Source organism: Marmota marmota, unplaced genomic scaffold, assembly GCF_001458135.2.
Source record: "Marmota marmota marmota unplaced genomic scaffold, marMar, whole genome shotgun sequence".
Lineage (NCBI taxonomy): Eukaryota > Metazoa > Chordata > Mammalia > Rodentia > Sciuridae > Marmota > Marmota marmota.
In genome coordinates this window covers 4,572,975-4,586,600 of record NW_026000229.1, presented here as the reverse complement: position 1 = coordinate 4,586,600, position 13,626 = coordinate 4,572,975, and the positions used below count along the sequence as shown (strand labels likewise).

The 13,626-nt window shown below is 49.5% G+C and overlaps 1 protein-coding gene across 1 annotated transcript in view; it reads right to left on the bottom strand.

The window, feature by feature from the left end:
• Positions 1-12,416, bottom strand: part of Adamts7 (ADAM metallopeptidase with thrombospondin type 1 motif 7) — a 46,252-nt gene extending 33,836 nt beyond the window's left edge. The window contains exons 1-3 of the mRNA XM_015480352.2: positions 12,053-12,416; positions 2,884-3,239; positions 1,042-1,207 (exon numbers count right to left, since the gene is read on the bottom strand). Coding sequence (XP_015335838.1) covers positions 1,042-1,207; positions 2,884-3,239; positions 12,053-12,152 — 622 coding nt within the window. The 5' untranslated portion in view covers positions 12,153-12,416. The remainder of the gene's footprint in view (positions 1-1,041; positions 1,208-2,883; positions 3,240-12,052) is intronic.
• Positions 12,417-13,626: the final 1,210 nt, after the last annotated feature.

Sequence of the window (13,626 nt, the reverse complement as noted above, 5' to 3'; positions counted from 1 at the left end):
CTTCCCTTCTCTTCTGATCCTGGGATTCCCAGGATTATTCCCCTAAATAAGAATCTACATCGAAAGGTGATACTGGAGGCAAACAAAATGTTAGATATAAGCTTGGTAAAGTACTATGCCTGAGGGCTGGAGATATAGCTAAGTGATGAAACTCTTATCTAATGGGTGTCAGGCCCTGGGTTCAATTCCCAGCACCACCAAAAAAAAAAAAAAGTACTATGTCTATTTGAGGGGAGCTCCTAGACCCAAAAAAGCTGGAGCCTGGGCCCCATCTCCCTGTGTCATGCCCTCCCCTATTAAGAGGTTAATGCATCCCAGCACACACAGACCCATAGCCTAACCTCCAGCCAGGAAAGACTGGCCAAGACCCAGCTGACCCCACTGAGGACCTGCTCCTCTGTCCTAGACCACCCCAGAGCAAACCAGGAAGCATATATATGCAACTGGGGAAACTGAAGCTGAGAAACATGCTTCATGGGCATCTGTCCTGGCAACAGAGTCTCTGAGCTATGGGAAGCTTAAGGTTGGAGGGTCGGCTGAGCCAAACCCCAGCAGCCCTTGGTGGGCAGCTCCTTACCATGACAGAAGCTCTGCAGAGGCGGTGCTAGGTTCTGCACTCAGGTCCCTAATAACAGAGCTCAGTTATTCTGGAGTGGGAGCAGGGGAAGGAAGGGGGAGGTTTCTAGCCAGTGGCCCTGTTGAAGGTCCTGGTCATGGTCCTGCCTGGCCTGGACACTCGATGAAGAATGGTTGACAGAGCCAGAGGTGCCATAGACAACAATGGAAGAAGCAGAGAGAGCCCCAAAACGAGGGGGAGGTGAGGTGGGAGCAGAGAGGATCAGTTCAGGGGAATCAGCTGGGGCAGGCCTGATGGACTGATGTCACAGACCTCTGGGACATCTAAAGGCTTGGGCTAGGGTGATATGTCTGTCCATCTGGGTCCCTCTGGGACAAGGAGATCTGGGCATGGAGATGTTTGAAGAGACTTCTAAAACGGGCTTTCTGTGTCTCCCCTGCCACGACCTGTGAGGAGGAGCATACCTTGTACCCCACAGGTGCCTGGAGCCCTGGAGTCACCCTGTTCAGCTTGCCTCTCTGGGGCTTGGCGCTTGTATACCACATGGGGCTGGGCGTGGCCAGGCCGGGTTGGAACACCTTCCAGGGGCTCAATGAAGTAGTCCTCGTTGGAGAGCTGGAACACACCTTTCTGGGGGAGAAGCATGGGGGCACACAGGGAGGGCTGGTACCTGGCTGCCCTTCCCAACCGCCCCAGAGGCCCATCATGCCCAGTTGAGCCTACACCATACCCACCACCTCACTCTGACCCCAGACACGCAGCGCTTCCTCCCACTGAGCCCTTGCTCACTCTGTACTCTGTGCCTGGAATGTCCTTTCAAAGTGAAGCTCAGAGCCCCACCCCCAGGATGCTGCTCTTCACACCCACACCATTAGGAGGGAAAAAGAGTCTGCAACCAAATCTGAAAAGATGGCATCTTCTACAGCATCCCACACAGCCATTTTGAGTGAGGCAGCCCAGGCCTCTGGGCTCTTTTACATGTTCTTTGCATGCCAACCATCTCCAGACACTGTGCCCCTTCCCAGACAATCAGAGCTTCTGATCTTCCCTCTGTCCCCCTGAGACAATAAATCACCCCCAAAGCAGCTCTACTCACACCCACCAAGATGTCTACAGCCACCAGAACATTCTGTTCCCTGGGACCAGGGCCCACCAGAAAAGGGAAGCTGGCAGAGGTGCCTTGGGCATGTCTGTTCAGCTTTCAGAGTCCAGGAAAGGAGGGCAGTGGAAAGTACCTCAGGACAGCCCACCACCTTGGAAAACTCAGGACTCCAACAGGGACAAAGATGTAACAACCTTCCTTCGGAAGCACCAGTTCTACCTCCTGAGTCACACAGACCAAGGAGCCTGAAGTGCTGGAGAGTGCATCAGTTCTAGGGACAGGAGAACTGGGTTTGAATGCAATCTCCACCTCTGGATAACTGGTAACCTGGGGCAAGTGCCTCTCTGAGCCTGTTTCCTCATTTGTAAAGTAGGAACAATGCCCATATGCACCAGTGCTGTGCAGGCTTGACAGAATTAACCATATGTTAGAGGAGGGGCTAAAGCTCCACAAACAAGAAAACTGAGCAGATGGGACTTCCAAGGCCAGGCATTCTGCAGCCTGTGTTGCAGGCTGCCCTGTCATTAGGCCCTCTGCCACCACAGTCCATGGCTTTTGCCTGAGCCATCTACACTGAGGGCCCTCCAGGAACAGTGGATGGCCAAGAGGGTGCACGCATCCCCGCCAGCTCACACTTGGGAGCAGGGAGGGGAATGGTGGGCACCTAAATAGGAGAAGAAAGGGGCCTTATGCTGCCTGGAATAGGAGATGCTATACTTGGCCCAAAGCAGGGGAGGCAATTAAAGCTGCAGGTGGTAGAAAGCATTGCCTTCAAGCCAGACAAAGCCAGGAGGCTGAGAGGGGGCCTAAACGATCTGTGAAGGAAGAGTCATAACTGATAAGCCAAAGAAGGATTAACTGATTGCTTAATCTCAACAAACAGTGGTACTTCAAGTGGGGTCTCTGGACCAGCAGCTTCAATGCCCCCAGAAACACTTGCAGAAATTCAAGTGTTTGGGCCCCATCCCACGCCTACCCAGTTAAAAACAAGGTCTGCGGGCGATTCCCGGCTCGCATAAAACTTTGCGAATCCCTGTCCTAGAGAATAGTGAGGCCTGGGCTGTCATTCTCATTTAGCCCACCAGTACTGAAGCTGGCAGAGGAAAGCACGGTGACCAAATCCACCAGGCAAACAATGGAAAGGCTGGGGGAGCATCCAGGGTCCCACTACCCAGCTAGCATCAAGCATGCCCTCAGCACTCACCAAGCCATCGCAGGCGCTGATAGCCGCCAGGCCGCCCTCAAGCTCTGGGTCCTGCACCTCCCCAAGCAGGTGGCAGGCCTGGACGTGGGTCCGGATGTGTGAGCGACCCAGGCCGCCGCGCCTCCGCGTCTCACTGACGAAGCTGGGAGCCAGGAGGTATGGGTTGGCAGTCAGGTTGAAACGCAGCTCGCGTCCGCGGTACTGAAGCTCGTAGAAGGAGGGCACATCCCTGCGCGCGGACACATCCCGCTTGCGCAGCGCACGTGGCCACAGATCATAGGACAGGAAGGAGCCCCCAGCGTCCACACGCACTGGGTGTACGATGTCCACCGCTGCCCAGCCTTCGGTTGTGCGCCCTGCAGGGAGAAAACCCAAGCAGCGCTTATGTCTTGAGCGGACCCCAGGTCCTGGCTGGTCACCAGGGACCAGAGGAAGTGCAGCAAAGAGAGGGCACTGGCATCAGAATGCCTGGATTCAAATACTCTCCATGCCTCAGTTTCTCCATCTGGATTATTGCAATAAATTCTGCGGGTTTTTTTTTTTTTTTTTTTTTTAAATTCTGGTATTGGGAATTGAACCCAAGGGCACTTTACTACTGAACTATATCTCCAGCCCTCCAGCCCTTTCTGTTGTTGTTTGTTTTTGAGACAGGGTCTTGCTAATTTGTCCACTCTGGCCTGAAACTTATGATCCTCCTGCCTTGGCCACCAGAGTAGCTGGATCACAGACCTGCACCATCACCCAGGCTAGGGTAACTTCTTAACTTTCACTATTGTTCACCCAGGGAGCCCTTCATTAGCCAATTTTTAACACAGCAACCAGAATTCATTCATTCAGATCATGGTCCTACCTTGCTCAAAATTCTGCAGTGGCTCACGTCTCATTTAGAGCATAAGACAAAGTTCTGGCATGGCATGAGGCCCTAGGAAAGGATACTTCTCCAATCTCACCTCCAAGGACACTCCTTGTTCCCAATATTCCTTGAAGTCCAACAGGCCAGACATGATCCTGCTTTGGGATTTTGCATTGCTGTCCTCTGCCCCTGGAACATTCTTCCCTGATTTCCACAGGTTAAATCTTCACTTCCTTCAAGTTCTTGCTTAATGTATTTTCCTCAGTGAGTCCTCTCCTGACCACTTCAACATCCCAACTGCTCTTCCTATCCCACTTCCCTGCTTTACCACCTCCCTACCCCATAGCACTCTGACATACTGTATCACTTAACATTTTCATTATGCTTTTGTTTTTGGTGCCGGGGATTGAATCTAGGGGCACTCAACCACTGAGCCACATCCTCAGACCCTTTTTTATATTTAATTTAGAGACAGGGTCTCGCTGAGTTGCATTGGGGCTCATAAGTTGCTGAGGCTGGTATGAACTGGCAATCCTCCTTCCTCAGCCTCCTGAACCATTGGGTTTATAGGAATGTGCCACCACACCCAGCCTTCATTATGTTTTCTATTTGTTTTCTCCCTCTTCTCCCAATGTAAACTCTAGAAAGACTCTTCATTCACAACCATATCACGTACAACCACAAGAATGGGAAATTATATTCCATGTATGTATAAAATGTCAAAATACATTCTATTGTCATGTTTAACTAAAAAGAACAAATAAAAAAAGTTTTAAGTCTTTATATACTTTGGTGAAGATTTTAAGTGCTAGAAGTGTCTGGATTTGGTTGTTTCTCAATATTTGTTGAATGAATCTGTAGAATGGGGATAATCATAGAATTTAGACTCTTGGGGCTATTGTAAGGATTAAATGATCTAAACTACTTCACATAAAGCAGTGCCTGGCCCACTGACCGACCACAAAGACATTACAATTATTGATTGTTATGAGCCTGGCAGATTATAAAATGTGCTCTCAGGTGCCTGAGTGTTCTGCATCACAGGGCTTCCTGGGATGAAGAGATGAAGAGGACTATCCAGGTGTGGCTCCTCTGCCCTTACCACCACCACCATTTCAAGTGAGCACCTTGGGATTCTTTTACATGCAAGAGCTCATTTGAAGAAAGGTGGGAAAAAAATCTGCAAACTTCTGCTTAAGCCCTTACAGTTTGAAAAACCCTCTCCCTGTGGCTCTGTCCTCTTAGACTTCAGGGTATCTAAAACTTTTTTTTTTTTTTGCCATGAACCTTGTCTCAGAACAATGTTTTGTTGTTGTTGTTTATTTGTTTGTGGTGCTGAGGATCAAACCCAGGGCCTTGCATGTGCTGGTGAGCACTCTACCACTGAGCCACAAACCCCAGCCCAGAACATGTTTTTAAATGGATAAAATATATAGGAGTACCAACAAAGTTTGTTATTTTAAAAATGGAATATGGATAGGCCAGGCACAGTGGCACAAGCCTGTAATCCCAGCAACTCAGGAGGCTAAGGCAGGAGGACCACAAGTTTGAGACCAGCCTCAGCAACTTAGTGAGAGCTTGTCTCAAAAAATAAAAAGGGCTGGGGATGTCACTCAGTAGTATTGTGCCCTGGGTTCCATCTCAGTACCAAAAAAAAAAAAAAAAAGTGGAGTATGGAATTGTGTGGTCTTTTATTAATTCATTAAAAAAGATTTAATGGGAGGCTGGGGTTGTAGCTCAGTGGTAGAGTGTTTGCCTAGCATGTGTGAGGCACTGGGTTCAATTCTCAGCACCACATATAAATAAACAAAATACAGGTCCATTGACAACTAAAAATTATTTTTAAAGAAAAGATTTAATGGCAAGTTTATCAAACTATGGTAATTTTGAAGCAGTGAGGGGGCATATACCTTTTTTCAAGATACCTGCAACAACTGTAATGAGATAAGAAATATATATTTTATATACATGTATATTTATAAATATATACTATATATAAAACACATTTGATATATATAAAATATATTTTTCTATTGGTATCAAAATCACAGGTACTGCTAATAATATTGGGATTTGTTGGTAACATCCATAATTGAAGAAAATGTTAAATATCACTTGGTAGTTAGAAAAATTAAGAGGGTAATATCTTCCCATCCAAGTTCATGGATCCCTGGAATTTATGGTCCCTCAGACTGTAGACCCCAGGTTAGGATACCTGAAGTAAGTTCTACTAGACTAGATTTTAGGCAAGAAAGCAAAGGGAGGCTCAAATAAGTAGAGAGACTAGTCTAAAGCCACCCAGCAAGAGTGGCAGAGCTGAGACTTGATCCCAAATTTCCCAAGTGGCTTCCTTCAATCTCTTCTATTACTCTATATTCTCAGCAGTCTATCCCTTGCTAAGTTTTTCCATCACTAGTGTGAAGAAGTTGAATTAAAGCAACTTTTTCAAAACTTCTTTGGCTATCATTCCTAATCTTCAAAAGAAATGTTATGGAGATAATATACCAGAACAGTGCTGCTTTGGTGGAGATGTGGGAACCCTGGGCCCAGAGGGAAAAAACAGGAAACTCACCAATCTGAGGTTTCTCCAGCCTAGATCCTGCCCAGATAAATTAGGTTTATGCCCAGCTCCTGGGATCCTGTTCATAACAACGATCCCTGGGACACACATGACACCCCCCAGGGCTCTTGGCTGCTGCCTGCTGCCGGAAGGGAGGCCAAGCCTAACAGAGACTCCCTCCTGGCCATGTTGCAGATCCAAAGCCTCTCTTCATCTGTCTCCACATATAGAATGCCCTGCACATGCCAGTGGCATGTCCCCTACTAAAGATATTGCCTTCTGCCCCCTTCTGCCCTGGTGGTGCAGACCTTCTCTGAGAGTCACGGGCTCTGAATGAGTCTTTCCCACCACTGGGCTTCAGGGGGCCTGAGCAGAAAGATTTTCCAGACTTCCTGGACAAGAATTTCTTAAAAACAAAATCCCAGGCCCTATGCTGGACTCACTGAATCAGCATCTCCAGGAAACATAACTAGGAAGTTACGTTTTTTACCAATAGCCTCAGGGAACTGTGACCATCAGGGAAGTTAGGAAACCTCCCACTGGGAGTGAACTTGATTGACCAGCAATACCCAGAGAGCTTTGAAAAACTACAGACACCAAGGATGCAGCCCAGAGAGTGTGATTCCACAGATCTGAGGCTCTGGAGTCCAAGATCTGTAGTTTCTGTAATTTTCTAAACCTCCCTAGGAATTCTGAAGGGGCCGTTTCAGGGGGTGGCATTTGGAACCACAGGGCTGGATGATTTAAGGAGACTTACTGCTATGATATACTAGTAAGGGTGACTGCGATTACAACTCCACAACTTCAGCCTACAAACTTGTTTTTGTTAGTTTATTGATTTTGTTTGTTTTGGCTGGTACCATTATTGGAAAACTTTTTAATCAGTAGCTAGTGTTTAAAAATCACATGACCTTCTAAAAAAATCTCAATTTTCAGCTTTCCTTATCATCCACTCATCCAGACTTAAATTCCTACCTAGCAGAATTGGAAGTGGAGTCAAGCAGTGAGTCCCCTTCAGAGAGGGTCTGTGCTCCCCTATCTGCCACAGTCCTCACCCCTCCCTATTGTTCCCAACACTGTGGCTGACCATAAGTTGTCCTTTAGCACCATATTTGTGTTTTATTTTACTCAGTAAAAACTTAGTCTGTGACCAATATGGAAAAAACGAGAAAGGCCTAGAGATCCCATATTTTTTTGTTTTTTTTTTTTAAAGAGAGAGAGAGAGAGAGAGAATTTTTTTTTAATATTTATTTTTCAGTTTTCGGTGGACACAACATCTTTGTTTGTATGTGGTGCTAAGGATCGAACCTGGGCCGCACGCATGCCAGGCGAGTGCGCTACCGCTTGAGCCACATCCCCAGCCCCTGAGATCCCATGTTTCAAAACAAAATTTTGTCCCCACCAGCCTTGTTTGCTCACTGCTGTTATGAAATGCCTGGCTATAACATCTGGTATGTGATTCTTGGTAACTAATTATGCAGGATCATTAGGTGCTCTGAAGTCCAGAAAAATGCAAAAGGCAGAGAAGTGGGCACAGGGTACCATGACCCTCAGCCTGGGAAGGCCCAAGCAAGGGAGAAGACACCCCATAGGTGGACTGGGATGAAGAAAGGCTTCATCAAGGAGGATCCGTTTGAGATGTCCCCTGACATGTGGGTACAAATTCAGCTATATGTAGAGAGGAAGGCATCGTGGTGGTAAGCACCATGTGGTAGATCTTCAGAGAAGTGGGGGGAAACTAGAAATGAAGAGAACAAGCAGCAAGAACCAATCTTAGCCCAGGCATCTGTTTTGTGAAATGAGACAGAGTGACAAAATAATACATTGTCAAGAGCATGGGCTTTGAAAGTAGACAGATCAGAATCAGGATTCAGGTCCCAACTGTGCCACTTAGTAATTGGAGGAGCCAGGCCATTTCATCTCTTTGATCCTCTGTTTGGAGAACCCACATCAGAAATCTTAAGGAGGGGAGTCCAGGTAAGGTGTGAAAATGGCAAAGAGAAGGAGAATAAGACAATAGTTACATTCCAAGGCTTTAAGTGGTTCCACAGCTGGGACAATCAAGCTGAAGCAGCCAAAGATGAGCTCAAGGTCAGGGGCAGCGATGCCAACCAAACCTGAAGTTCTCGACTTGAAGAACAGCAGCTCCCTGGCACATTTCTAGGCAAATAGTATTATCTTCAAATGAATGTGGGTGGAGGAGGGGAATAGGTATGTACCTGGAGAATCTGAACCCCGGAGGAAGAAATAGCTCCAACAACTCAAAAAAGTGTTCCTAGGGAGGGACACATGCCCTTGCCCGCCTGGGTAATGTACTGCCCTGTTGAGAATGTACTGTACTGTCCTGCTCTAGACCTTGGACAAATATTGCAAGACAGAAATTTCAGGAGAGTTACAAAAAAAGCATCCTTATTAAGTTAAAATGTGAACAGGGGCTGGGGGTGGAGCTCAGTAGCAGAGTTATCCAGAGTGCATGTGCATGCACACACCACCACAGGCAAAATGTGAACAGGGCTAAGTAGAGTTGTGCTGCAGGTAAAAGGCCTTAGGATCAGTGTGATCTGGACTCAGACTACATGGATTTGAATACCCACTCCATTACCCACAGCTGTGAGACCATGGTAAAGTGACTCAAGCTTTCTCCATCAATGAAATAGGGAAGATGTGGGGCACCATGGTGCATACCTGTAATCCCAGTGGCTCGGGATGCTGACCCGGGAGGATCATGAGTTCAAAGTCAGCCTAAGTAACTCAGTGAGACCCTGTTTCTAAATAAAATATTTAAAAGGGTTGGGATGTGGCTCAGTGGTTAAGCACCCCCGGGTTCATTCCCCAGTACCAAAAAAAAAAAAAAGAAAGAGAGAGAGAGAGAAGATAATAATTATACCCCACCCTCTGGTTATGGGAAAATTAAATGAGTGCCTACAGCAGTGACTGGTACATAGTAAACCTGAGGTATGCTATAATTCAAAATTAGTAGAAATTCAAAAGTATACTTTGGTATTTCTTTTTCTTTTCTTATTTTTTCAGTCCTGGAAATCAAACCCAGGACCCCATACATGTAGGACAAATGCCTGTCCGGTGAGTGACACCCAAACCCCTTAGTTATTTCTTTAAAAACTTGTTTTATCTCTTTGCCTAATGGTTTAATATGCATTTTAACCAAAAAGAGAAAAATACTTCTAGGAGATTGTGACTTCTGTTTCAATAATTTTGTTTTCTGAATTTTTTATGATAATTTACACTGTTTTGCCATTAAAATATTTTTAAAGAGGGGTAGAGTAAGCAAAAAAAAATAAACTCAGTATTGCCTACAGTTGACCCCTTTGTGGTTGAAACTAGCACCACCCAGTGACAACGAAGGATAATTGCAGGTTCTAGTCCTTTGAACACATAGTATGTACTGGGTTGCACAGAGCTGAGCCTGCAGCGCTGAAGCTCCCTGGGGAAGGCAGCAGGTGCTATTCAGCAGGACTGCAAGTCATGGCCAAGTCTGTTCTGCCAGGTCAGGAGGTCTGCTCTGATTGGACAGAGCTCCTGCCACACTGGGTGTTAAATACTTTGAATAGCATCCCTCAGTGACAGACTGTCACTTTGGAGCTTCAACCAGAGAAATGCCAACATTATGTTTACCCTCACCTCCATATCAGGAACCCAAGTTACAATCCAGCCCTTCAAATGACCTGCAGTGCCTGCCAAGGAGGAAAAATAACTGGAGTAGGATATGTGGTTGATACATGCCTTCCTCTTTGAGTTCCCACTTCCATTCCTGGTATGCACAGAAGGGCATGAACACAGGACTTACACCACCAATACAGCATGTGGGGATGGGAAGAGATACAATGAGCCCCAGAAACCCATCAAGTCCCTCGTGGAGAAAGTCAGTATATATTTTCCTAAAAGTGAGCCCAAGATGTATCCTTTAATCTCAAAAGAGGTACCATTCAATGGCAAGAGCCTCAGGCTCTTAAGTCTTAAGCTCCAAACAAAATGACAAAGAGACCAGAAGACTCAGAATCAGAAATCATGAGAGAAGAATGGGGAGGAGACCATGCTACATATCTATGAGGATACCAGAGACAGACTCTCTACACTAGGTGGGGGTGATGCCTAGATTAGTTGGCAGAGGGTACCTGGCCTATTTCCACTCCTAGACAACAGGTCCAAACTGCAGGACTCACCAAAGATTCCCTAATCTTACTGAATCAGCCTCACAGATTAATACAGATAATGGTCACTACTTGGTAGTCACTCTGCCCTATACTAAGCAACTGACATTCAAAATCTCACTTAATCCTGACAAGAATCCTATGCAGTTGACCACTCCCCTCTACCACTCTTCCCACAGATGCCAGGGTGCCTGTTCGGGGATCACTTTCCTGCTCCCTCATTCCCATCACCCAGCTCATTCTCATCAGCTCTGAGCAGCAGGATTCCTTCAGGCAGCCCAAGAGTCCAACTCCAGCAAGTCACTATACTCTTTGAGCCTGTTTCCTCACCCATAAAAGGTCTTTATCTTCTGTCTTGCAGAGTTGATGAGATGAGAAATAAGAACTAGTGATGGCACATGGAATGTGTTTATAAAGGATTGCTCCCTCTCCACTCCCTGCATATTGCTACTAATTCAAACTTCCCTAAAACACTCTTTGACCATTACCATCAATGTCTTTCCTAAACCTCTAAGATCTGGTTTAAATGTCCCCTGCATTCGGGCCTAGACACTATTCTAGCTTCACAAGTCTCTCCATTTGGGGAGGTAGGTCACCCCCATCCCCAGAAAGCAAGCCTAATGTCTCAGAGCGGATGTCCCCAGGGAAGATCCCCACCCCCTCCACACCCTTCCTGTGCATCCAAAACTCAACCATCCTTTCAATCCCTCCTCCTCTACAAAGCCTTCGAATTGCCTGTCTGTCGGGGCTTTCTCCCCAGTACCCAACCGGCCCCCATCCGACCTGGAGTTCCCTGAGCACACGGCCAAGGTTCTCCTACACCCCTGGTTCCTAAAATTCCCAGGCCAGCTGCTCTGTGTGAGCCAGGCGCGCGGCTGCCCGGCAGGTCATCGCCAAACAAGAGTCTGGATGCGAGCCAGGGGTTCGTCGGAGGCCGGGCGGGCGGGGCGAGGAGAGTTAATCTAGGGCTGAGGAAGAAGCTCCTGCTCCCGCTACACTCACGGCGCCTTCACACTTGGAGAAGGGAGAGGCAGGAAATGCAAGGGCAGAGCGGGACGCGACCCCCAGCGCAGCTGAGAGCTGGGCAGGCTACACAGATGCGGTGGGCGGGGGTCGGGGGACGCGGCGGGGAACCCTTGAAGACCTCGGGGAACCCTTGTAGACCTCGGACCTGCGCCCTCGCCGGCAGCGTCAAGGCCAGCCTACTCCCCAGGGACCCAGACTAAAGAGAGTGAGAAGCCAAATCCTTCGCGGGTGAACCGCGCTCTGCCCGCACCGGCAAGAGCTCTCCCGAGGAGATGCGCGCATCTCTGCACCCGCGGTGGGGAAGCTGGAGTCCTAAGAGTGGAAGGGACTTATTCCAGACGAAAATTTGGGTCGATTACTAAATCGGGGGCTGAGAAAGTTTCTCCGGAGATTTGGTTCCGCTCCCTTGCTGGCGGGACCCCCACCCCTAACACCAGGGGAGAGGGATGCTACCAGACACAGGCGGAGCGGGGTCCTCAGACATGAGTAGGGGCTAAACCGAGGCTGGGGGAACGGGGAGGATGGTAGGGCCAGGCCGGCCAGGGAGGTTCGGCCACCCACCTGGTGCGGGTCCGAGGGCGCCGGGCGCCAGAGCGCAGAGGAGTAGGAGGAGAGGACGCAGCAGCCAAGCAGGACTGCGGGGACTCGGTGGGCCAGGCATGGCCGCAGCTGACGGCCGCCGGGCGACCCCTCGCGCACGCTCTCGTCTGTCCCGTCCGGTCCCAGCCCGGTCCAGGGTCCGACTCAGGACGTGCCCAGCCGCGTGCAGCTCCCGACGTTTGGGCCCCGACTCTGGCAGGGCGGGCAGCTAGGATCCGTCCGCAGGCAACAAAAGCTGCAAGGCCCGCCCCCTCGGCAGGCTGCGAAGGCAAAGAAAAGACTAGAGAGCTAGAAGGAGAGAAAGAAAGAAAGAAAGAAAACTAGGGAGGGAGGGGGATCCCGGCGCCGGCCCCCGCCCCGCCCCGCGGGCTCGCGTCCCCGCCCCTCTGGCCTCGCCCCGCCCTCCAGCCGGCCTCCTCCGCCCAGCCGGCAGCCCTCCGCTTTGGGGGCGGGGCCTGGCACAGCTCCCGCAGCGCCCCCCGACTGATGCCCGACCGCCCACGGCGCCCCCTGGCGTTGGAATTGGGCCCGGCTCTCCCGCCTGCCCTCTCCAAGGCCCCCAAAAGAATCTGTCCATAATCTATGCTGGTGGAGGCGCCCCTCGCTAGTTCCCTAGGCCCGGTTGTCCTGTCCCTCAGAGAAAGGGACACAGAGGCTTCCCAAGGGACGAGGGTAACACGGTAGGGCCGCAGGGCCTCTGGGATTCTGAAGTAGATTCTGCCCCAAAGCCAGGTCTGGAGAGAGTCCTGGGCCCTCCCTGGTGGGCAGCTGTTTCCCACGCTAGGTGGAGTACCGCAGTTACTGGTCTATGGATTCCTTTCCAAGCCTGTGTTTCCAAGGAGTGAAGCACAGGGTTCAGCCTACAGCCAGGGGACTCCAATCTCTCCCAGGCAAGTGCCACAGAATTTCAGCAGGGGTCCCTGGGATCCTGGAGTCCAGCCAACCCCAGCCTCACATCCTGGGCCAGACTTTGCCTCAAACACTGTCTGTCCTTCCTGGCCGCTGCCCAGGCTCTGGTTCCTGACTCCATAACCACTATGCTCTCCAGAGCTGTCTCTGGGGACCCCTGCCTCCCTCCACCTCCTGCCTTCACTAAACCTGGTCTTGACCCTCAACAATGTCATGGTCACCTTCCTACCCTTGGCCAGCCTTTTGGTAGGCCCCACAGTCTTCAAAGGCCCATCTATCTCCTTATTGCCCAATCTCCCGCATTCCTGGAAGCTCACTTCTGGCTCCTTTTGCACATCCACCTCATTACTCTTTTGGGGGACCAGAGTAGCTCTCTACCACCCACTTCCTTGACCTCATTTTCAGTGACCTCCAACTCCACCTCAGCCATCAGGTCTTATGACCATAGCGTGGGTTATGTCATCCCTCAAACAGCTCAACCCCTGAAATCTTGAAATGAGGTGCCCCACTCTCAGCTCTGACCCTGCTGTCTACCCACACTCCCTAAACTCTCACAATCACACGATGTATTGTTCTTTCTCTAGTTCCTTGTCACCTTCCCCTTCTCAGCACCCATCAGCCTCTCC